The sequence below is a fragment of the Papio anubis genome, chromosome 13 (assembly GCF_008728515.1).
Source record: "Papio anubis isolate 15944 chromosome 13, Panubis1.0, whole genome shotgun sequence".
NCBI classification, from domain to species: domain Eukaryota; kingdom Metazoa; phylum Chordata; class Mammalia; order Primates; family Cercopithecidae; genus Papio; species Papio anubis.
This window is the reverse complement of record NC_044988.1, coordinates 92,531,490-92,557,443: the sequence shown is the minus strand read 5'-3', so window position 1 is coordinate 92,557,443 and position 25,954 is coordinate 92,531,490. Positions and strand designations below refer to the sequence as shown.

Genomic DNA, 25,954 nt, shown 5'->3' with positions numbered 1-25,954 from the left:
TTTAGGAAATAACAACAGCCTTTGTTTTATGCCACTCTATTTAATAGCATTTTAAATGGCTTTGTTTCTACATAATCAGTATATTTTGGAAAAATGTATGAATTCAAAATATAAAATGTTATTTCAAAAACCTGTGCTTGTCTTGTTGGTTTTAACTCTGCTTTAATTTTTATACCATTTGCTGTTCTGTTTTACTTTGTCTAGTATTACATTAAGTTATTGGTATCAGCCAACTTATTCTATGTAGTTTGTCTTAATGGTCAGATTTCAGGATTAAATGTAGTCCAAAACAGAATTGTTTTCAAATTTACTCATTGTTCCAAAATTACTTGCATCCTGGTTGGGCGTGGTGGCTCATGCCTGTAATCCCAGCACTTTGGGAGGCCGAGGTGGGTGGATTGATTGAGGCCAGGAGTTCGAGACAAACCTGGCCAACTTGGCGAAACCCCGTCTACTGAAAATACAAAAAAATTAGCCAGGCGTGGTGGTGGGCGCCTGTAATCCCAGCTACTCGGGAGGCTGACACACGAGAATTGCTTGAACCCAGGAAGCGGAGGTTGCATTGAGCTGAGATCACAACACTGCACTCCAGCCTGGGTGACAGAGCAAGACTCCACCAAAAAAAAGAAAAAAAAAAAAAAATTACTTGCATCATATTGCTCTTGACTTCTAAATAGCTATATAATCTTGTAAGATTTGTACATGTGTGTGTCTAGATTTGTTTTATAGTGTAAGGGATGTAAATTGGGTAACTGAATTTTTTTAATGGATAATGTTGAGTAAATTTTTTCTAGGAGGTTTGTGACCCTGTTAACATTTTGAATATGATTTATGTGAGAATCATTCTTTAAACTAACTTTCTTCTGAAGTTAAGAAGAATTACTGTCTGGCAATGTCATCCTCATAAAAGTAGAGTGAGAAATCTATTCAGTTATTGGTAGTTTTGAGAAGTTCATGATGGGGTTGTGGTGGGCTTCTGTTTCTGATGTTTTTATCTTGTCAAGTTAGCTTGTTTCTGCCTCTCATTCCCTTGAAACTTGCCAGGTGGTATTTCTCCTGTGTCAAACCTTTGACCAACTGGCCACTCTGTCATGACAGTTTAGAGGCAGTGCAGCCTATCTGGGCCAGTGGGGACTCCCTGTTGCTATTTTTCATCACCAGACTTTCAACAAGTCCCATTGCTTACTCCCTTACCTGAAATACCAGTGCCACAATAAATATTGGTTAGTTTCTTAGTTTATTTCAACTTGGTAATAAGGGTAGAGAAAAAGGTACCAGTAAAGTTAGAATTTTAATTTTTGAGAGACATGACTCATAGAATCACTTAAGGTAAAAGTGGTAGACTCTTTTTTAAAAAAATGCTTTTTGGGATAACTAAAATCATCTATATCATAACTCAACAGATACAAACCAGACACATTTATGAGTCATATTTTAAAATCAAAGGGCATCCAATCTATAATTGAGCTTATGCCTATGCATTAAATTTTTTTTTGCTGTATGTAGTATCTATGGCACCTCTGAAGAACCAATCTTAAATGGCTTAATTTTTTTAACAGCTTTACAGTTCACCATTAACTGTAGAACTATAAAATGATTTCTGCAGTGTCAAGATAAATGTTAATTCTGGTAAGATGTGTTCTACTTGACCCTCTAGTATAAAACCAACCATTTCTAAGTAGTGTTGTAATTATAGGTATTATTAAAAATTATTTGAGTATATAGGGAGATGAGAAAAAGACTGAAGTTGCCAAAGGCTAGGTTAATTACATGTTTGCTTATATCTGTCAGCATCTCTTTCATTTCTTTTTTGAAAGTATTAAGGGAACTTCAGTCGTCATTATTCCTGTGGTTTTGTGTACTTACATGAGATTTTGTCATAGCTTTCAGTGATACCTTTAAACTTGGTCTGTTGCCTTTAACTTCTGTTTAGAGAAGCTGAAAACATTCCTAGTATATTGTACCCTTGCTGGAACACTATTATAGAATAGATTTTGTAATAAAGTAAGAGAGTCATAGTCTCTGTTCAAGGTGTTTGAATTACTGAAGGATCCAAAGACCTCTATGAGCTGATTCTCATCAGCTGTTATATGGGATCAGGTAAGGTGAAGGAATCAGCTTTGATCTAAAGTTTTATACATCTTACTTTTTTTTTTGAATGACAGAAAGATTTGCTTTGCTGTTGTCCTTAACATCCCAGCCCTGTTGACTCACTTGATATCTTTTATAGTTTCCTCATTTTGTCTAACCTGGGCTTTGTCAAAGACAATTTTTGATCTTTGCTACTGGTTTGCATTTTCCCAGGCAACTTGGAGGATCTGGTCTATCATTATGCACTTCAGACCTGGGCTGTACCATTCTGTTTTCTCACACTAGACAGCTCCTCATCCCCTTGATGCAATTCTTTTCAGCTGCATGGAATAAAAGCACAAGATTCATTCGGGTCCCAAGAATTTGTGGGGCTGAAAGTTATCCTTTTTTCTCCGAATTTATACTCTTTTTTTTTTTTCTCCAAGTTAAAAAAAAAAATCTATTGTAACTTTTTTCTTGGAGACATTTTCCTATATATCTCAACTTTCCTTCACCTACCCCCACCCAAACAAACTGTTCACAATACATACACACTTCACATCTTTCTTTTCTCTCTCTTGCCACGTATTTGGGTAAAATCTAAAAAAGAAAAAAAAAAAAAAAAAATAGCATGGTTGAAAGCAGACAGAACCAGAGGACTAGGGCGTGAAACTTACTTTCTCAGAATTGTGCAGAATGGATCTAAGTACCTACTCCTTTCAAATCACGATTTACATTTTAAATTGCCATAATACAGAGTGAATCTCTTTGGTATTGTTTACTGTTTCATAGGTAAGTTTCTTCTTTCTGTATTCTAACCCTTTACTTGAAGGCCCTGTAGAATAACCGTGTCCCCATTACTACATGTTTCCTGCTAATGAAGGCATAGAAGCACAGATCTTGGTGTGCAGCAGTCTTTTGTTTGGCTTATTTTGTTGTTTGTTGTTGTTGTTGGAGACAGTCTTGCTTTGTTTCCCAGGCTGGAGTGCAGTTGCATGATTTCAGCTCACTGCAACCTCTGCCTCCCGGGTTCAAGCAATTCTCGTGCCTCAGCCACCTGAGTAGCTGGGACTATAGGCTCATGCCACCATGCCCGGCTAATTTTTTCTATTTTAGTAGAGATGAGGTTTTGCCATGTTGCCCAGACTGGCCTCGAATTCCTGAGCTCAGGCAATTTGCCCGCCTCGGCCTCCCAAACTGCTAGGATTACAGGTGTGAGTCAGTGTGCCTGGCCTTGTTTGACTCTTAACTCCATTAGTTGCTATTGCTGTGTGACCTTGGGTAGGTTTCCTCATTTTTAAGTGTGGATTATAAATACCTTAGAAAGTTGTTTTAAGTGAGAGAATTTATGTAATGTGACTTGTACAATAACTGGCACAAAGCAGTTGCTCAGTAAATAGTAGTTGTCAACTTATTGAACCCACCTACTCAAACTGCCTTAACAGTGAAAATCATGTGCACATGGTGGGTCAGAAGAAGTCAACCCAAGCTCAGTTAAACTCTTCAACACCCAGCGATGTGTAGTATTAGAATCAGTATACTGGTTTATGCAGTGCTAATGATAAAAACCTGGTATATTGTACCTTATAATTCAGGTGTCTTTTTGCCTGTCCTTTATCCTTAGCATCTCTAAGGATACCTGATACATAGTAGATGATTTTTTAAAAAGCCCTATAAATCTGTTAAGTGAATTAACATAGTCAGCATATTGTCTGATTAAATAGGACTCTCTAGTGTGTAAGAAGTATTAATGGGCATCTCATAGCTCAAGTAATATATATTGAAGATTAATCTCTGTTAAGATATTTTTATAACCTACCATGTGATAAGCACTTCCTCATATATGATTTATTTTAAAAGCCCTCACACGGCCCTATGGGGTAGCTAATTGCCATTTTATAAATGAGGAAAATCTCACATTTTACCCAGCTCTCCTGACTTTACGTCTAGTATGCAGGCCACTTCCCATTATTGTCTAAGAGTACTGCATGAGTGGTTAGGCTGATCTGGTCATTCTGAGCTTCACACAGAGTCTCAATTTCTTTTGGTGCTTGTGATTTTAAATTAGAAATATATTTGCTATTGAAGGGGGTGATAAATTATCTGCTTATTTATAATGCAATTTGAAACCAGGTGGATAAGGAAACTACAGAGACACTTGTGGCTTAGACTAAGACACACCTCTCTCCTCAGTACTGGGGCAGATTTTCGGGGACTCTCAGAGAAGTTGCCTCATAGTCCCTTCATATTGGTGCCAGTGTGAACTCGCTCTTCTTGGCAGAAATTCACTAGCATGTGTCTTGCTAGGGTCAAGGCAGTAGGTTTTACAGCACAGCCATCACAACTGTGATGATAATGATGCAGCAGGCTCTATTTTCCTGCCTTCCCTAGTGTCTGGATCTATGTTATCCAGGGCAAACTTTTTTTTTTTTTTTTTTTTTGAGACGGAGTCTCGCTCTGTCGCCAGGCTGGAGTGGAGTGCAGTGGCACGATTTCAGCTCACTGCAACATCCACCTCCCGGGTTCAAGAGATTCTTCTGCCTCAGCCTCCTGAATAGCTGGGACTACAGGCACTGGCCACCATGCCCAGCTAATTTTTATGTTTTCAGTAGAGATGGGGTTTCACCATGTTGGCCAGGATGGTCTTGATCTCTTAACCTTGTGATCTGCCTGCCTTGGCCTCCCAAAGTGCTGGGATTATAGGTGTGCGCCACTGCACCCGGTCAATCCAGGGCAAACTTTTAGGCACTGTCTTTCCAGTGGCAGACTGCCACTGAAGAAAAGTCATACCGAGTGACGTTAGTCACATAAATTAGGAGAACAGTGCTTTCTCTGTTCTACCTTATTGCTACATTTACCTGTTTATATTATTATGTGCCCATGTTTTGCATGGACAGTGGCTTAGGGCATGTCTTTTCTCCAGAAAGCGTCAAGGTGTCGAGAGAGAAGGGGCTGCCAGGATATTCTTAGGCTGATTAGAAAATTCTGTCAGCATAGACTTGGTAGCTCTGTTTCATCCTGATTGTCAAGGAGCCCCTCATGATACTTAGCTCAGTTATTTTAACTTTGAAGAGCCCGGGTTCCAGACATATAACTCCTGTTTAATGCAATCATGTTTTGTTTTTTTGCCTGCCCCTTCTCCAGGTTAGTGTTTTGTTAACAGGGATGGATAGCTAGCTTGCATGTAAGGCATTGAGAGAAACCAACCAACATTTCCTGTAGTATAGTGTGATTCTGGTCACTGATTTAACCTCTAACCAAATGAACATGGTTAGGCATAATAGACTTTCTAGTGCTTCCGTTGCCAGAATGTTGTGTGTACCTTCATGCCCTGATGCTAGGTTACTGAGTGGTAGATTTTCTTAAAAGCTGTATTTCTGGCCGGGTGCAGTGGCTCACACCTGTAATCGCAGCACTTTGGGAGGCTGGGGCGGGCAGATCACCTGAGGTCAGGAGTTTGAGACCAGTCTGGCCAACATGCTGAAACCCTGTCTCTACTAAAAATGCAAAAAATTAGCAGGGCATGGTGGTGTGCACCTGTAGTCCCAGCTATTTGGGAGGCCAAGGCACGAGAATTGCTTGAACCCAGGAGGCGGAGGTTGCAGTGAGCCGAGATCATGCCACTGCACTCCAGAGGGGAGACAAGAGTGAGATTCTGTCTCAAAAAACAAAACAAAAACAAAAAAAACCCCCAAAAAACCCGCTATATTTCTTTGCTTTTGGCATTTTTGTTACCTTCCAACCCCTGCCTCCCATGCTCTTCCTTATCTGTTTCACCGGTCACTGTAGGAGATAATGAAATGGCTCACAGTTCTATTGTTTCTAATTAAGAACTCCAAGATGTGTTATCAGAAAAGTTTTGATCCTCCTCAAAATTTAAATGCCTACATTAAAGTTCAGAAATATTAAACTTGAGATTCTGCTACCAGGAGTAGCAGTGTTTTCCCAGCAGCAGCTTTGCGATTGCCAGATTAAATGAAGTTATTTTCAAAGGAATGAAAACATACATAAAACTGTATATTATTAATTATATAAAGGAAACAGGAAATCTATGCTTATAGGTAGCACTGTACTACTGTATGAATTTATATTGTTTTAGTATTAAGAACTTTGAAAAAGATAAAATGAGATGAATTATTATATCTCCTCTACTGTTTTCTACCTCCTGAATATTGAAGCCATTTTGGATCTTTTGATTTTCTGACTATCAGAGCATGAAGAAACATGGTCATTCTGATGGTGATGGAAGAGGGAACCTGGTGCAAGTCTTCTGTTCAGTGCCTGTCCCTTTCATCTCTTTTTCGTAGAATCTGTTGTCTTCAAATGTTGACTGTCTGTAGCAAGCCGCTGTCTCAGTTTTCTAAAATAAGAGTTTGTGGTTACAATCGGACTTTGGGATGAAATAACTTACCAAAATATTTTTGCCATTGTCTCCCATTAAAAATATCTGTGTTACAATCAGAGTAAGATGCTGATTACAAGCTCTGATCCCTGGATGAAAATATTAGAAAGTACAATAAGAATTTTGGCTTGCCTTGCCTTTTCCTATCCTCTACCTTACTTCCCTCTTCCATTGTCTCCCTCTTCCTGGCATTCCTACTTGGTAAGATGATAGAATAAAATTTAGCTGGTCATAGTATTCATTTAAAAATTGACATCTTAAAAAATAAGGTCATACTATTTATTGGGATTACATTACTTAGCAGTCAGTCAACTTTTGTCATATCTAACTTTTAAGAGATTCTAAACATTCATTTACAGTAGTTTGTTTTATCTGATATGTGAGCTTTACACAGATGCTTGTATTGACCACAGTTAAGCATTTTGACATAGAAACATTAAACTGAGCTACTTGTATATTTTGCATCACTATAAAGACAAAATTGATCACCTATGAAATGAATACCCATGTTACATTTGTTTATATTTATAAATCAGAGTAATAATCCTTTTTGAGGCTTCCCATTTTATGAGTAAAAGGGAGTAATAAAACATTGTATTCTGATTTTGTTAGCAGTGGTTAATGGGAAACAATGCAAATAACTGGTGTAGAGCTCACCTGGTCAGAAAATAAGTGTGTAGCACTTCAGCCTTTACAGTGTCATGGCCAGTAAAGAGAACCACAGTTCTTCCTTTAATAAATTTGTTTTCTGTTGGCGTTATGCCTTTTTTAGTTAATGACATTTCATCAATTAGAATAAACATTGACTAGGTGTGATGGCTCACATCTGTAGTCCCAGCATTTTGGGAGGCCAAGGCAGGCAGATTGCTTGAGTCCAGGAGTTCGAGACTAGCCTAGGTAACATAGTGAGATCCCATATCTACAAAAAAATTAGCTGGGCATGGTGGCACATGCCTGTAGTCCCAGCTACTCAGGAGGGTGAGGTGGGAGCATCGCTCGAGCCTGGGAGGAGGAGGTTGCAGTGAGCTGAGATCATGCCAGTGCACTCCAGCCTGGGTGACAGAGGAAGAATCTGTCTCAAAAAAAGGAAAAAAAACCAACAACAACAAAATAAACATTGATTGCTGTAATAGGATCCTCTGATAATTGAAGGAATCAAAAAGTATCATTGTTCTTGCCTCCCATTTAGAAATACATACATTCTATTAGTTGGCCCACACAAACGCATTACCTGTATCCGATCTGTTACTGTCATGGCAATGCTGGGAAGAAGTGTTAGTGGGCTGTCTTATATTTAAGAGAATTCTTAAAGAGAATGGTAAATCTGACTTAATTGTATTAAACAAAGAATTATTACTCAAGAAGCATTTGCATATTGTGTACATTTAAATAATGTACCAACCCCCAAAATTTAAAAGCCCATTTTTCAGTAGCTTAGAGGAGATAAATTTGGCTGTCTAAACTGGAATTTCGTATCATATGACATCTTCTCAAATATGCGTATTTGCTGCTTTGGGCCATTTCATCCAACTAAGGCAAGCTGAATAGCCATAATTAAATAGTATTCTTTGTTGCTTTTTATTTTAAAAAGGCATATAAAACTTGAAACATAGTTCACTGTATTTTATATTTGTAATTTTAATAATTTTGGTTTAGAATAGGGAATTCCAAAGTGATACTTGAGTTCTCAATCATGGGGTGAAGTTTCTGTTAATGGTTATCTTGTTGAATGAGTTTAACTAGTGTAAAAAAATTGTCATCCTCAGTATATTCTCAATATATCTCATTGATATGAGACATAATTGATTTCCAGTGTTCCTTAAAAATGGTTAGAGATTTCTTCTGTTAAAAAAGTTGTTAATGCTATTGGTCCCAGATTTCCCTTCTTTACGTCCTGCCAAAGGAAAAAGTGCTATGTACTTATTTTGTGCCCTGAGATGTTATACATGCTTAATAAGATCCCAGATTGTAAGTAGCAGCTGTCATTGATTTGTTTACAGAATGAATTTTTCATGCTTCATTGTATTTGTGCACAGAACTACTCTGATGACTCTTTACTTAAATAATAATCATAGTGCACATAATTTTTTTAAAAAGTAACACAGCCCAATCAGGAAATTTTCTGGGAGTCTTATTAGTTCACTCAAATGCTATTATTCTTTTTATTTTTTATTGTTTGATAATTTGATAGGAATCCCTTGGTCAAATTGTATCTGTCTCTCTTTATCCCATTTTACCGTTAGAAAATGTTTCGATGAAAGATCCTCCGGACTTATTGGACAGGCAGAAATGCCTGAACGCCTTGGCGTCTCTTCGACATGCCAAATGGTTTCAGGTTGGCTTTTTGTTACTATCTTATTGTTATTAAGCTTTGCGCAAGTTTCATTTGGAACACCTGCCACTTAATTGGTTTCTGTGTACTACATAAAATGAGGGGTGCTTTCTAGCTCATAGTGTGGTTGTTGGAGTAATTGAGTTAATTTAGATATGTGCCTAGTATAGCTTCTGTAGTTCATGATGTTTTATTATCATATAATTCTTTTTGGCCTAGTATTCTGAATTTCAGATGGTTGCTTATAAAATCAAAATGCGTGAGAAAAGATAAAGGTTAAATTAGTTGATTGCCTGGAGTGGGGTTGCCATGAGACTAAGAAATTAATTTTAATATTATGGGCCTTTTATTTTTAAAATGTACCTTTTAAACCTCAATTTTACTACTTTTGATTAATTGGTTTTTTTTGTTGTTGTTTGCTTGATAACTGATGAATAATTTGCTACTTAGTATTCTCTTGAAAGAACCTGCCCAAAATGAAGAATAGATCTCAATAGGGATATCTGGAATCATTTTGTTTGTTTTAGGCAAGGGCAAATGGATTAAAATCATGTGTAATTGTCCTCCGCATTCTGCGTGATTTGTGCAACAGAGTCCCCACATGGGCACCATTGAAAGGATGGGTAAGTACTTAAATATGGCTAAAAGCAAATTTGGAAGCTGCAGCGGAGAAAATCCTATAGAAATGAGATGTTACTTTAAAATGGCTATCTCCTAAGTTAGTTAAGGCATGCATTATGTATGTTTGCCATGAAAAAAATAAAGCATCTTTTTAAATGAATCCTTCTTTTGTGCATATAACCTGCCTCTTCTACTTCATTGTATTCATGTTACAGGGCTTGAAATATTTTTTTCTGACAAAAAGGTTTTATATCTTTTAGAAGTGAGTGTCTTCTTACACTGGTGGTTAATCACTTACTGTTCACCTGCTGCCCAAAAAAGCCTCCTTGGCTGACCCACTTCTCTTTTGGTGCCCCCTTGCATTACCATGAGAATTACCTAATAGGCTGGTATAAGGATCCTATACCTCTGTAGCTTTCTCTTTGAGTGGAGACATTTACAAATAAGTTCATGTTAGTAATTAAAGTCAGGCAAACAGTACACTTAACCCCATATGGATATCATTTATATATATTGTAAAATTGACTTAACTTGGAAATTATGCCTGCTCCAATCAAGACAACTTAAGAACATTATGAAACAATTTAAATAAAGCCATGAAAGATCATTTTATAAATGAATGTAGCAGTGATTACTTTGACAAAATATCATGAGTTCTTAGTTTACTGAATCTGGAGATTTGGTCCTTTGTTCTAATTGTAATACTTGAGACAGGCTGTCTGAAGTGAAGTCTTATTATTATATTGAAATATCTGTGGTTTGTGTGCTTCCTAAGTGGGAGATAGGTGGGCTGGGTTTTGCACACTGGCTAGTTATTAGCTATTACTAACTTATATGAGGGCTTGTTAAGTCTTTGTTAAATGAATTAGAGACCATAGTTTCTTTAGTGATCGTTTCTGGGTAAATAAATAAAAGTTTTTGTTACAAAAATGTCTTCTGAACATACAATCTTAAAAATACTTGATTTAAAAACTCTGCCCAGGATAAAGGTTGATAATCATGGGGAAAATGTTAAGTGGGCCCTAAATATTAAATTGAATTGCACTCTTTGGCCTCCCTTGTAGATAGAAATGTTAGCTCACATTTAACTGGAATCCTTTTAACCCTTGGTGCATGTACTAATTTGTAATTTAATATCTTCTAGCCACTAGAACTTATATGTGAAAAGTCTATAGGTACTTGTAATAGACCTTTGGGCGCTGGGGAGGCCTTGAGACGAGTAATGGAGTGTTTGGCATCTGGAATACTACTTCCTGGTAAGGGTTTCAAACTCTGGAAGCAGAACAATCAGCAAATCTCAGTTTAGTTTATTTTTTCTAAATATATGCCAAGTTTGTCCTCTACACAGGAAAATGTTGCATAGGAGTTCTTTTGCTTGGAATTTTGACAACTAGAATGCGTGTTGGAAAAGTGCTATAAAACTCTTTTTCAATAATTATAATTTGTGTTTTATATGTACTAACATAAAGGGTACTAATAATATATTGTGTCTGCTTTGAATTTGCTTTACCTCGAACTCCGAATTTGAAATTGCAGATGTTTAGTTAAAATGTATGAAGTTCGTTCTGTTTGTAGTCTGGTTTTAAATTTGGAAGAATTAAATTTGGTCTTATTTTCCATATGTAATCCCTTTTAAGATTTGGGCTGATTCATTGTGCTGTTTCTAAATTCTCAGAGTAAGACTCAGTTTTGGCCTTAGATATACAATGACTTCCAGTATAAAATAAGGACATACAAGTGCTAACATGTTGAAAATGAGAGTGTGTCCTTTTTACTCCACTTAACTGAGCAGACTTTTAACTTAGTTCCTCAGTTTTTGTTTTCATTTTCTCTTCATTCTCCCCAACTGTCTCTCTTTTGTTTCAGTTTACTGAATTCTAAATTCAGTTCTAAATGACACTTGTGTTTTTCCTTTGCCAAAGGTGGTCCTGGTCTTCATGATCCTTGTGAGCGAGACCCAACAGATGCTCTGAGCTATATGACCATCCAGCAAAAAGAAGATATTACCCACAGTGCACAGGTAGAAGATTGAGCATGCCACTCTGACTTACTAGTGAGATAAAATAACTTGATTTTCTCAATTGTTGTGTTCGAACACTTTTTTCTTGTGTGTTGTTAGGGACTTCTGCTGTTATAATGTCAGAATTTATGAGTATCTTTTTAGCTAGATGTTCTAAGGGCTTTATGAATGGCTACTGAAATGTGATTAAATATAATGCTTTGTTCTTTAGCACGCATTGAGACTATCAGCCTTTGGCCAGATTTACAAAGTGCTGGAGATGGACCCCCTTCCATCTAGTAAGCCTTTTCAGAAGTATTCCTGGTCAGTTACTGATAAAGAAGGTGAGTGTGGAAGTTTTTTATTAGGATTGGGGGTTGGCACTGGTAGAGATGATCATGGGATGCATCTCTTGTTACAACTTGGGGAACTTAATAATTGTGCATCCAAATCATGTATAAGAAGCTTTCTTCCTGACTGATGTGGGTTGGCTGTGTCCCCACCCAAATCTCATGTTGAATTGTAGTTCCCGTAATCCCCAGAAGTTGTGGGATGGACCCGGTGGAAGGTAATTGAATCATGGAGGCGGTTACCTCCATGCTGTTCTTGTAATAGTGAGTGAGTTCTCACAGGATCTGATGGTTTTATAAGAGGCTTTTCCCCAACTTCACTCTGCACGTCTGCCACCGTGTGAAGAAGGATGTGTTTGCTTCCCTTTCTGCCATGATTGTAAGTTTCCTGAGGCCTCTCCAGTTATGTGGAACTGTGAGTCCATTAAACCTCTTTCCTTTATAAATTACCCAGTCACTGGTATGTCTTTATTAGTAGCATGAGAATGAACTAATACAGTAAATAGAACGGACTAGTACACTGACTTTCTTCTCTTCTGTTCCCATCAGGTAACATCAGCTGATGTAACATAATCATGTTTTCTTATTAGTGTCTAACTTATTTGGCTATGTTGGCCAGATGCCATTACTGCATAGACTATCGTTTCAGAACCCCTGGTCTAAGGAGAATAAGTCAACCATAAGCTAGGAGGAGACATTATCACGATCACTAATCAGTTTGATTATCTTTCTCATGCTTGGAAATGTTGTCTAATGGCAAAGGAAAGAACAAAAATACAGAGGAGAAGAAAAGCATATTGGAAAATTCAGGATTATCTTCCATTTGTATTAGTCTGTTGAATTCAGAGTTTCAGTGGAAAGAATGTAGGTTTTGGGGTCAGTATGACCTGGGTTCCAGTCATAGCTCCACCACTTCCTAGTTTTAGGCCTTGAGCAATTAGCTTACCTCTCTCAGTAGGGATACTACCCTCTTTCTTATTTTATTGACTCTTGTCTGGTTAAAATGCCTGACTTAGTGCCTAGAGTACAGTGGATACTCAAATGCGAATCCACTTACTGCCTTCCTTAGGCCTCAAAAATATTTTTCCTCTCTCTTTCTCTCCTTTTAAACTAGAAAGTGGAATATTTAATACCAGATATTCTTCACCTGGAATGCAGCCTACCTCCAACAATGGAAATTATTCTACTTTTATCACCAAAATAATGCAATTGCCCAGTCTGCTTATTTAAATGACAGAATTCCAGTGGGTCTGAAGACTTTCAGAGAGTCTACAAGATCAGAGCTGTTTTAATAGTAATAATAATATTAAGGGTTTTTTTTTTTTCCTTTTTCACTCTTTCTTTCCTAAGTGTATAGTTTCCAGAGGCTACATGTGACATGTGATGAGATCATTGCTCTGATGGCTAATGGAATGTTTTCTTTTCTATACTCTTGTGTTTAAAATTGGTTTGTTTTATTTTCAATATGCTCAATATTGACAGATATTACCCACAAAGCATAGCACTTTGGGTGCTCAATAATTTTTTAATAGTGTAAAGTACTCCTCAGCTAAAAAGTTTGAGAATCAGTGCCTCACTGTAAACTCCTGAGGGGAAAGAATCCTCCAGATTCTATTCTATGATTGTTATAAACCAATGCTCAATGTAACTTGAGGAATGAAGACTATTTTCTTCCAGCAGGTGCTTGCTTAGTGGTGAAGAAATTATTGAAAGGGATTTACATACCCATGTGACATCAAGCATTGTCTGTGGAATGATTGAATAAAAATGTTACAAATATATCTAGATTCTTATGATTAGTATCAGAAAATTTTATTTCAGTCACCAAATTCACAACCACTCTTTTGGTTTTATATTTTCCCCTTCACTGGATAGTAAAAGTATGTTTACTATTATGTGACTTAGTTTTTTTTTAACTTTAAAGATCTTTCTCAAAAGTTTGAGAAGTGCTGGTTTGTCAGTTGATAGCATAAAATAGAACCAGACTGCCCGTGTTCCTGTTATGGTTCTGTCAAAGTTACATGGCCTGGGCAAGTCACTTTACCATTTTGTGCTTTGGCTATACAATGATCTCTCCAATGCTTTCATACTTTCAGCACCTAGCTTCCTGACATTCACGTTTAAACTTTGTTCCTGTTATTCTTGGTGATTTCCGTATGCATCTCAGATGATTTTTTTTCAAGACTCTAATGTCTCAGTTCTGTGACTTCTTCTCTTACACATATTTTATCTTCTGCCTTACCTTGGTTACTTATTCTATGGACATAGCCTAGTTCTTGTCTTCATCAGTAACTGTACCTGTATTATTTCCGTAATTATGTTTTCAAGAATCCCACTTTCCAATCTCTTGTCATTACTGTGTCTCCTACCCTTATTTCACTTCTGGAATCTTGTCATTGATTCCAGTACTTTTGCATAGTCCTTCATCCTCCTCGTGTTCTCTCTTCTGTCCTTACCATGCTTGTACTACATGATCCTTGATTATCTCTCCCTAGCACGTACCTTCACTTCCTTGATCCTCTGTTTCTGGCAAAATTCTAACCGTTTGAAATCCATCTCTCTACCTTCTCTGTGTCTGTACTGGGTCGTTCAACATGGTTGGAGAACAGCCATCTTGACTGTTCTCCCTTTAAGTCAGTGACACTAATCTAATAGGGACTATTTGTGTTGCCAGGCAATCCTGTAAGTTTGAGACTTCTCCTGTTTCCTAGATAACTGTTCCACATTTTCTCACATTTCACACCTCCTTCTCTGCCTCCTTACTCATCTGATGAGCTTGTTTTCTTCCGTTTTCTCAGATAAATAATTAAGAGATAACTTCTATATATTCTCATCACTGTCTCCAAGCCCCACTGCATCAACTCCTATCTTTGCTTTTCCCTCCCTTGCCTATGCAGAAACTGCCTTGCCTCTTAAGACTGACCTTTCTACTTATCCACTATATCACATCCCCTCTTGCCTACCAGTGGACATTGTTCCAGAAATTATCTCTTCTCTCACTAGTGTCAGTTCCTCCCTGTCTACTGAATGCTTCTCATCAGCCTAAAAACCTGCTGCAGTGTCTCCCATCTGAAAGACAAAAGCCCAACAAACTCTCCCTTCATTCCGTAGGTCCCGCAACAGAGTTGCGTTTCTCTCCTCTTTATAAGCAGCACTTTGGGAAAGAGCAGCCTTTTTCTCTTTTCTCCATTTCCTCACTTTGAATTCTCATTGAACCTGTTCTAATCAGGTTTTCTTCCTCACCACTTGCCTGAAGTATCCCTTGTGACCTTCACGTTACTGCATTCAGTGGTTAGTTTTCAGTCCTCATCTTAGCCATTTTCAGCAACATTTGACACAGAGGAACACTTTTCTCTCCCGTATTTATTTTATAATGAGATATAGTGCATATATAGAAAAGTACAAAAAATACAGTTTAAAAAATAATTATTTTTTTCAAACTCGTAAAACCAGTGCGTGCCATGGTTAAGAAACAGAACTTTATCAGTGCCCCAGAAGCCATCTGTTTTATCCTTCTCATTACCTTCCTGTATGAAGAAGTACCATTTCTGACTTTCTGAAAATAAATCCATTTCCTAGATTTTCTTTACCGATTTTCCACCTGTGTATGCTTTCCTAAATTATTTGAGTTTGCCTGGAACTTCCCAGAAATGGGTCCTAGGTTTAATCTTTTGTGACTGGCTTCTTTCTGTTCAGCATTCTTTGGGATTAATTTATGTCGCTGCACATAGATATAGTTCATTTTAATAGGTATGTAGTATCCATTATGAATATACTACAGTTTACTCATTCTACTTTTGAAGGACATTTAGGTTCTTTAGTTTTGACTACCACCTGCTGTGTTGCCATGAGCATTCTTCTGCATGCCTCCTGAAGTATACACATAAACAACCTAGTAAATGGTTGCACATACCCATTTACACTCCCACCAGCAGTATATGAAAATTCCTTTTGCCCTGTATCCTCAACAACATTTGGTATTGCCACGTTTTCTGAAATGAAATACCACTTTTCATTTGACTTTCAAGTCATCAGCTTCCTTGGTTCTTCTAGCTCTGTTGCCATCTCCTCAGCTGTCTTTGTTCTTTCTCATCTTCCTGACTTCTGAATGTTAAAGTGTCCTAGGGTTCAGTCCTCAGACCATTTCTCTTTATTTACACTGATGCTTTGGGGGACCTCATTTAGTTTCTTGTCTTCAAATACCTTTTTATACTGAAGATTGTCCCAAATTAATACTTCCATCCTAGACTACCAGCTCTTGAACTCAGACCCAAGTGTCAAAATGCCTCCTCAATATACATGATGTCCAGCAGTCATCTCAAACTTAAGATGTCTAAGATCTAAGCTCCTGCCCTTACCCTCCCTTTGCTCTTCTCTTTCTATAGTTATCTCTGTCCCAGTCGTTGGAAACTCTCTGTTTGCTCAGGCCCGGATTCTTCGAGTTGCCCTTGAATCCCCTCTTTTGTTCACCGATATCCTAAACGTCAGCAAATCCTTTTTGGTTTTAAAGTGTGTCCAGGCCGGGTGGTAGCTCACACCTGTGATCCCAGAACTTTGGGAGGCTGAGGTGGGCAGATCACTTGAGACCAGGAGTTCAAGACCAGCCTAGCCAACATGGCGAAACCCCATCTCTACTGAAAACATAAAAATTAGCTGGGCATGGTGGCATGTGCCTGTAATCCCAGCTACGTGGGAGGCTGAGGCAAGATAATTGCTTGAATCCGGGAGGCAGAGGTTGCAGTGAGCCCAGATCATGCCACTACACTCCAGCCTTGGTGACAAAGCGAGACTCTATCTCCAAAAAAAAAAAAAAAAAAAAAAAAAATAGAATTTAGCTTCTTCACTGCTAACATCCTTATCTAAGCTGCCATCATCTCTCACCTGGATTCTTGCAGTCACCTCATGTCTGGTCTTTTTGCTTCTGTTCTTGCCCTTCTATCTGTTCTCCACAAAGAAACAATTCTGTTTGTGGAGAACGCCACCCCTCTTCAACTTTTTATCTTAAAATACTTGCATATTCATAGGTAGTTGTAAAGATGATAAGGAGAGGTCCCGTTTACCCTTCACCCAGTTTCTCTTGATGGCTATATCTATGTAAATTTATAGTACAATATCAAAACCAGGAAATTGACAGTGATACAATGTGTATGTATAAGTTTTATGCCATTTGTTACATGTGTAGATTTCTGTAGCTACCACCACAATCAACATACAGAACTGTTCCAGCACCATTAAGATCTCCTTCATGCTGCCCCTTTATAGTCATACCCGCCTGTCTCTGCTCAGTCATCCCTAATCCCTGGAAACCACTAAGATTTATCTATCTCCATAATTTTATCATTTCAATGATTTTATATAAATGGAATTCTACAATAAGTGACCTTTTGCGATTTTTTTTTTTTTTTACACTCAGCATAACGCCCTTAGGGTCCATCCAGGTTGTTGTATGTGTCAATAGTTTGTACCTTCTTGTTCAGTAGTATTCCATGGTATGAATGAGCTAGAGTTTATTTAACTACTTACCCTATTGTAGGACATTTAGTTAGTTTCCAGTTTGGGCTTTTTACAGTTGAAGCTTCTATGAACACTCTCATATATATATGTGTGTGTGTGTGTGTGTGTGTGTGTGTGTGTGTGTATATATATATAAAAAAAACGTAGGTTTTTGTGGGCGAGTCACAAAAACACAGGTATTTGTGTGTTAGATTTGCCACCAATTCTGTGTTTTGGCTTCAAGGTTATGCTGGCTTCATAAGGCGAGTTAGGACATGTTCCTTCTTTTTCTATTGTTGGAAAAGTTTGCATAAATTTGATGTTAGTTTTTCCTTAACTGTTGGAAGAATTAATCAGGGAAGCCATTGGCTTGTGTTTTCTTTGTGGAAATATTTTAAATTATGGATCTAATTCTCTTAATAAGCATAGGACTTCCATCTTCTTATGACAGTGTTGGTAAGCTGTGTTTTTCTAAGAATTTATCTATTTCACCTAAATTTTAAAATATTTTGGAATAAAGTAATTTATAAGATCCTCATTTTATTGTCTGTAGTATTTGTAGTAATGTCTTCTTTTATATATTTTGTACCTTGTTTTTTTTTGCTAATGACTCTCACCTAGGGGATTATTATTTTTATTAGTCTTTATAGGAAAATTAACTTTTGGCTTTGTTCATTGTCTTCTGTTGTATGTTTGTATTCTGTTTTATTGATTTATGCTCTTATCTGTAGTTTCCCTTCCTTATGACTTTCTTTGGGTTTAATTTGCTTCTCTTCTTTTTAAACTGTATGAGGTGGATGAATACATCGTTGATTTTTCAGCCTTTTATTGTATATACTATTAAGATGGTAAATTTTCCTTTAAGCACAGATTTACATACATCACAGTCTTTGGACATTTGTATGTTTATTATCATTTAGTTAAAGCTATTTTTTACTTTTATTCCTAGTTTTTTGACCCATGGGGTATTTAGATGTCATTGCTTAATTTGCGGACAAATGAAGATTTTGTAGTTAATTCTTTTGTTTTTGAGTTTTTACTTATTCCGCTGTCATTGAAGAACATGTGTTGTATGATTTGTGTCCTTTGATATTTATTGAGACCTATTTTATGGCCCAGCACATGGTCTTTTTTTGCTCTGAAAATGTATATTCTGCAGTTGAGGGTCATAATATTTTTTTCATGTTAGTTCATGTCAGGTCACTTGTTCATTGTGCTTTTCAGATGTTGTTATTAATTACTGAGAGAACTCTGACAATTCCCATCTATTGTGGATTTGTCATTTCCCCTTCAGGCCTTCCAGATTTTAGTTTATATTTTTCATGTATAGATTTTTGGCTCTGTTATAGTTTCAGATTTTCTGCCTGAAATTATTTTTAAGAAAGTTTGTTTTTGAAAGGTCCATCATCTGGGGCCATTTTGGGTCTGTTTCTATTGTGTGTGCTTTCTCTTGATTTTTGATCATGATATCTTCATGTACCTGGTTATTTTGAAGCTGGATTTTTAAAATAAGCAATTGTAGATAATTTAAATTAGTGTAGAGTAATGCTATCTTCCTCCAGGGAGGATTTATATTTGTTTCTGGGAGGTGGCTAATGGAATTGGCAGTCTTAGATCATTTCAGTGCAGTCAGGGATTAAGATAATTTGAAGCTGGGCTTTCGTCCTTGTGAGAGTCACACTATTTCCAGTTCATCTTACTTCTAGTGTATAACATTTCAGAGGCCCAACCCAGAGTGTAGAGTGTTCACCAGCCCTTCTCTGCTTGGACCTTGAACTTAGTTTTGGACTCCTTGAGACATGGGAGTTTGTTGACATTACTCTCTTCAGTTCTTAGTGACCTCTTCTGGATTTGGAAGATGCCCCTAGGTTGTGACTCCCAATGCAGAGAATTTCTTTCACCTTCCATATCTTTTTTTTTTTTTAATTAAAACATGGCTTGGCAATGTTGCCCAGGCTGGAGTCCAGTGGCTATTTGCAGGTGCAGTCATTAACCCACTTTAGCCTCAAACTCCTGGACTCAATGAATCCTTCTGCCTCAGCCTCCTGAGTAGCTGGGACTACAGGCATGTGGCACCGTGCCAGGCTCACCTCCCATATCTTGATTTTAAAATTCTTCATTGTCCAGGAACAGATGTTTATTGTTTGTTTTGTCCAGTTTTTCTAATTGTGCTAGTCAGGAAGCCTTTTTGGACTTATTTACTCTCTATGGAAGTGGATCCTTGATATTTTGTCAATTAATGGCACCGAAGTTTGAGAACTACTGCTTGGCTCTTCTCACCTACTGCTAGCACCCTCTCTTTGTTCGTTTCACTCCAACTGCTTAGGCCTTTGTATCATTTCTTAGCATGTTTCTGCCTTAAGACTTTTGTAATTGCTGTTTGTTTTTCTCTGCCTGGGACTCTTTCTCCAAACGGCTGAATAGTTCACTCTTTTACTTTCTCAGGTCTTCATCAAAAGGTCTCCTTATTAGTGATACCTTTCTGATGCGCATGACATATAAATTGTTCTCCATTACACTCACTACCATAGTATATGTGGTAATTAGTTTTGGATAGTATATGTAAGCTCTTTGAGAAAAGGGAGATTGTTTTGTTACCTGCTATGTGTCTAGTGCCTAAAATTGTCTTTCACATAGTAAATGCTCAATTAATATTTATTGTTTATTGTTGAATATGTGAATGAATTTATAATGGGGACAATAAAGGTAATGGCTTCATGAGGGTGCTCATGAGGATTAAATAAGTTAATAACCTGTAAGATGTTAACAGTGTCAGGCATATGGTAAATATGAAAATATTATTTTTAAAAATTGTTGCCTCAGAAATGATCACTTCTCATTACCAGATATTGTAAAGGTTGAAAACTACCTACTTTCTGTAAAGCAAGGCCGTTTTTCTCCTTAGGTTGCTATTATGATTAACCCCACATTTTGCAGCCCCTTTCCAATGGCTGGAATGATAGAATGAAGCTTAATCCATGGAACTCTATGTAGCTGGAGGATTTAGAGAAGAGATCTGTGCATTTAAGCTAGTTTGTGATTTCCAGGCAATCAAGGAACTGCTTTTAATGTAACTTAATGAGCAGAAGAGTGAATAGACATAGTTCTTTTTTAACTTTTATCTCTTAAAGACTGCATTCTAGGAGACTGGCATACTCATAGTTTTATGTAATGCAAATGAAATATAATACTCAGCCAGTGTTGCCTTCTGTTGAAGAGAACATCAAGATTGATTGACCTGAGTGGTAAATATTGACCCAAGCAAATGCTGAAGTCAGTATTTACTTCAAGGGAGAATAAATCTTGATCAGAAAATATATAATCTCATTATTATTACAGGCTTTCACTAGAAGAATCTGGAAATCTTGTGGCATGAGTATCTTGAGCATAATTTTCCTTAGGAAAAACAACTAACTTTTAAAGTGAAGACATAAAGAGATCTTTAAATTACTTGGATAGGTTGATGAACTTTTCTCTAATAATTTTTAACTTGGACAGCAAAGCTCCTGCCTTTTGCTTGACAACATTATAAACTGGTGGCTGCTTTATCCAAGAAACTGATTATTAATCAGTTCGGTTAGTTTTTGCTCAGTGCTCATTGTGTTGCTTCTAAGTCTTGTGTTAAGGTAGTTTGTAAGATACAAGACAAGGAGAAAATATCTTTGACCTTCAAAGAGCACTGAAGACACACAAGAAATATGAAATAGACAATGATACAAGACTTTACATTTCTGATACCATAAAAACTCTTTGATATGAGAGAACATTTTTATAGAGGAGGTGAACTGTAAATACAATTTTGAATAGGATTTGAAGAGGCAGAAGGATATTTTATAGTTTGATAGTCAGATTTCCAAAGGTATAAGATTTAACATGTGGACTTCTAAAGTTTATACAAGTTATAAATGTTAAATTTTAGAGATGTTTGAAATGATATTAAGTAAAAATAAATCCTACCAGAGGTAACTACTTTTTAACATTTTGATACATAGCCTTCTAGACTTTTTCTCTTCATGCATATAATGTGAATATATGCTGTCTGTGTGGCTGCTAAAACAAAATACCTTAGACTGGGTAACTTACAAGTAACAGAAATTTATTGCCCTCAGGGGCTTGAAAGTCCAAAATCAAGGCTTCAGCAGATTTGCTATCTCGTGAGGGCTCATTCCTCATAGATGGTGCCTGCTGTGTATCCCCACATGGCAGAAGGGGCAAACAGTCCCTCTCAGGCATCTTTTCAAATTTATAAGGGCTCCACCCTCATAACCTCATCACCTTCCAGGTTCTCCACCTCCTAATCCCACTGCACTGGGGATTAAGTTTCAACATATGAATTTTGGGGGAACATATTCAGACCATACCATAGGCATAGATATTGGTGTGTATATATGAATAAATGGAAAAAAATAAATATAAAAAGTGATAATGTTTCAAGATTTGCTTTAAAAAAATTTGCTTTTCTAGATTATAAATAATGGTAACTTAACTGATCAGTGAAAAAGCTGTATGATCCTTGGTGTGATTCCTAAGATTTTCCTACCTGAACATGTTAGATACATGTGGTACGGTAAGGGAATTGTTGTTTTGACTGATAATGAATCCCTCATAATTTTTTTTAGGTGCTGGGTCTTCAGCTCTAAAGAGGCCATTTGAAGATGGATTAGGGGATGATAAAGACCCCAATAAGAAGATGAAACGAAACTTAAGGAAAAGTGTGTAAAACCTTTATTCTTATAGATGCAAACTAGAGAGGACTTGTAGCCTCAGATAGAAAAATTAGAAGTGAAGGTTTTTTTTAATGAGATCGGTTCTCACCGAGACTGGAGTTCTGTGGCATGATCTCGGCTCACTGCAGTCTCCACCTCCTGGGCTCAAGTGATCCTTCAACCTCAGCCTTCTCAAATAGCAGGGATCACAGGTGCATGCCACCACACCCTGCCAAGTTTTTGTATTTTTGGTAGAGACAGAATTTCGCCAAGTTGCCCAGGCTGGTCTTGAACTCCTGAGTTCAAGCAATTCACCCTCCTCGGCCTCTCCAAGTGCTGGGATTACAGGCATGAGCCACTGTGCCTGGCCAAAAAGTGAAGAATTTGATTGATTTGAATTAGAGTTTTCAGACTAGATCTTAACTGAGCAATTGATAATTGAGTAACTTTTTTGTTTCCAAGCTTTTTTGCTTAGGATATATGAATATTGACAAGCGAAAGTTAATATGTAGTTAAATAATGCATACCATTTTTATAGTGATGTTAGCATAGTAATTTTAGAATTACTTATGAGGTTAATCTGTGTGTTTTGAAATCCTCATTTTTAAAAAATCTGGTGAATTTACAGCAGTTACTGATTACTTTCTAGTTAATTTCTGACCTCATTCCTCTTTCTTTAACAGTTCTGGATAGTAAAGCAATAGACCTTATGAATGCATTAATGAGGCTAAATCAGATCAGGCCTGGGCTTCAGTATAAGCTTTTATCTCAGTCTGGCCCTGTTCATGCCCCAGTCTTCACAATGTCTGTAGATGTAGATGGCACAACATATGAAGCCTCAGGACCATCCAAGAAGACAGCAAAACTTCACGTAGCGGTGAAGGTACAGTATTTGTTTTACTTCGCAATGCTTTCTTCTTTTATGTTCCAAATAATATGCTTATTTTCCTATAATAAATTATCATTTTTTAAGCATTTTAATAGCAATATTATTATATATAGACTTTTGTTACTTCTGGATAACAAAGTTTTGTTGTTGTAAAATATTATGTGGTGATTATATAAAATTTGGAAAATATAGAAAGAAGTAAAGAAATTAAAATATGTCAACTGACCATTGTTGAAGCAAAGACCATTAGTATTTGTATCTAGTATGTTGGTTTATTTCCAATCATTTTCTATTTTGCTGTTTATTTTTTAAGTGAGCTCACAGTATATATGTAATTTTATCTCCTGTTTTTCTTGTAATGTTTCATTACTGTTTTTCCTCATTATGAAAATCTTCATAAATAATTTTTAATGGCTGTACGATTAACATGCTGCGAGTAAACTATTTGTTTAAACATTCTCCTATCATTGGATATTTTGCTTATTTCAGATTGTTTCTATTATAAATTTGATCAGTATCTTTGTATATGGTGCTTCATCTGTATTTTTAGAATATTTCCATAGGGAATAATGACCAGTTATGCATGTAGGTTTGTAGAAAATTTCCAAGTAATGGGATCTCTCTATAAGTATATTTGACCTCTTGCAGACTAGTGCAAAAATGTTAAAGATCATGTAGACTGAAGATCAGATTCAATTCACTTAAGAAAAGTTATTTTATGTAACAGTATGGCATACGATATAATTGGACTATTTTCATGGTCATTTTGTATGTATTATTAATGTAGATGCGAACACCATCCTAGCTACCGGGGATATGACAGTTAATGAAACAAAGTTCCTGCTCTCATGGAGCTTACATTCTAGTGTGTATAGGATGGGAAGATAGACAACAAATATACAAAGAAGCGTGTAGATGTCAGATACTGATGAGAACAATACATGCAGAAAAACAATCACTAAGCTTTAAAAATACCAAACACTACATAGTACTTATGCTCTGTCTTCACTAGAAAAGGGATATCTAAAGTATGATGAAAGAGTATGAATTTAAAATGAGGCAGAAAAAGAAAACCAACAATGAGGGGAAAAGTAAATCCAGGAATAAGACTAAACATACAGTTTAATAACAACATACACTGAGAATGAGCCACAAGTTTAGAGCTAAGTTCTGTAGCAGCTGACACAAAAAGCTTGTGAAATATACAGTTCACTCTCTTTGTCTTAAGTACAGAGAATTTGGTTATGAGAGTCACAGTTGTGGTATTTGATCGGGTGGGCATTTATCCTTGGGTAGATCTTCACAAACCAAGGACATCAGTGATCTCTTTTAAAGGCATCTACGATACAGTGATAAATTTTGTGGGTTGTTTCGTACAGTAACCTTTAACATAAGCTAGTGGCCTCATAGCAAATTCTAATTCAGTAAAATTTGGGAGAGCGAGTAGAGTGGCAAATTTTGCAATGTGACAAGATTTGGATGCTGTTTTCATTTGATGCAGTGATATCTTTTTATGATATAATGGAACTTGGTTGGACAGGGTATGCTTTTGTCTTCAATTCCAAATATTATATTTTATTCACCTGAGCTTTTGGTAAACATGGAGGGCCTGTAAGCTTGGGATTAAGTTAAGCTCCCTGACAAATTTTGGAAATGTAGATATCAGTTATAATCTGAATGACACTGGACCTGAGGAAATTCTTAATGGTTTCTTGTGACTGGTGTGGTGGGTAGATGGCCTTCATACTTTTATTTACCTTGAGTGGCATTTTGGGTAGAATGTGCAGTAACTGGTAAATCTGAAATTTATGAAGAGTTAAGATTTTCCCTTTTTGAAAATGGGATAAACTAAACTTTTGATCCATTCATGTAAAATGAATTACGAATCAGAGTAAACTAGCTTTGAAGGTTTGAAAAACTCTGCTTACTTTCTTTGGTTTATCAGCTATATGATATGAAAACCTATTACTAGCTGTCAGTCTCAAGTGGCCTGCAGTCTTTTCTAGGCCTCTCACATCTCAGGTTTATGACCCGATAGCTTTATTCCAGAATTTGCTATTTTGAGGTAGATTGTTCTCCCTAAGGTCTTCATAGATTTTTTATTTTATGTCTTGTTTTCTAAAAGTTACTTTTGGCTTTTTAAATCTTGTTATAAATGCATAATGTGTGTTTGTTATAAGTGGTTTAGAAAATGAGGGGAAAAAATTCATAGTTCTAATGCCCAGAAATAATAACCATTAACATTTTGGTATTTATTCTTCCAAGCCTTCTTATTTTAACTTACAATTCTAACTTCAGAAAGCATTAAAAATGAAAAAAATTTCCCTAGGTTTGATGTAAATTACCTGGTGGCAAAACATGACCTGAATTGATAGGGAGCTATTTTTAGTCTTTAGTGTTCTATTTAGTGTGATTATTTTATATGTTCCTTTGCATAAACATGGGGCAGCACCTGAGAATCCACTGGGGATTTGGAAAATATGTGGTATATGTATTGTATTAGCTGTCAGAATTGAAAAATTATGAATTCTCAAAACAACCTGGCACTAAGGGTTTCAGATAAGGAACGGTGAACCTACATAATGTCTGTAAAAATGTATTTTTTAAAAATAGGATCTTTCTTTCTTTCTTTCTTAGATGGAGTCTTGCTGTGTTGCCCAGGCTGGAGTGCAGTGGCGCAGTCTCAGCTCACTGCAGCCTCTGCTTCCTGGGTTCCAGTGATTCTCCTGCCTCAGCCTCCTGGGTAGCTGGGATTACAGGCACCTGCCACCACACCCAGCTGATTTTTATAGTTTTAGTAGAGACAGTGTTTCGCCATGTTGGTCAGGCTGGTCTTGAACTCCTGAACTCAGGTGATCCTCCCACCTTGGCCCCCCAAAGTGCTGGGATTACAGGCTTGAGCCACCGCGCCCAGCCGATACTCTCTTCATCTAAAAATGTATTATGAATTTTTAAATAGCTAACTCAAAGATTGCTCTTATTTTTAGTGATAGTCTAACATTTCATTATTAGCAGATGGTCTGTTACATTATCATAATGTAACTAATCATTTTGGATTTAGATACTTCCATTTTATTGCTTTACAAAAAATC

At 36.8% G+C, this 25,954-nt stretch overlaps 1 protein-coding gene across 10 annotated transcripts in view; it reads left to right on the top strand.

Annotated features, from left to right (window-relative positions):
* The window catches only part of STRBP (spermatid perinuclear RNA binding protein), a 155,687-nt gene that overhangs the window by 95,295 nt on the left and 34,438 nt on the right, over positions 1-25,954 (top strand). For 9 of the 10 annotated variants that reach the window (XR_004177996.1, XR_004177995.1, XR_004177994.1 and 6 more), the window contains 7 exons: positions 8,716-8,807; positions 9,332-9,427; positions 10,570-10,681; positions 11,348-11,445; positions 11,657-11,768; positions 21,887-21,979; positions 22,657-22,856. Coding sequence is in view for 6 of the 10 variants with exons in the window: in XM_031654495.1 (XP_031510355.1) it covers positions 8,716-8,807; positions 9,332-9,427; positions 10,570-10,681; positions 11,348-11,445; positions 11,657-11,768; positions 21,887-21,979; positions 22,657-22,856 (803 nt within the window). In the remaining 4 variants the exon portion in view is untranslated. The remainder of the gene's footprint in view (positions 1-8,715; positions 8,808-9,331; positions 9,428-10,569; positions 10,682-11,347; positions 11,446-11,656; positions 11,769-21,886; positions 21,980-22,656; positions 22,857-25,954) is intronic. The other variant, XM_031654496.1, reaches the window with a different exon arrangement.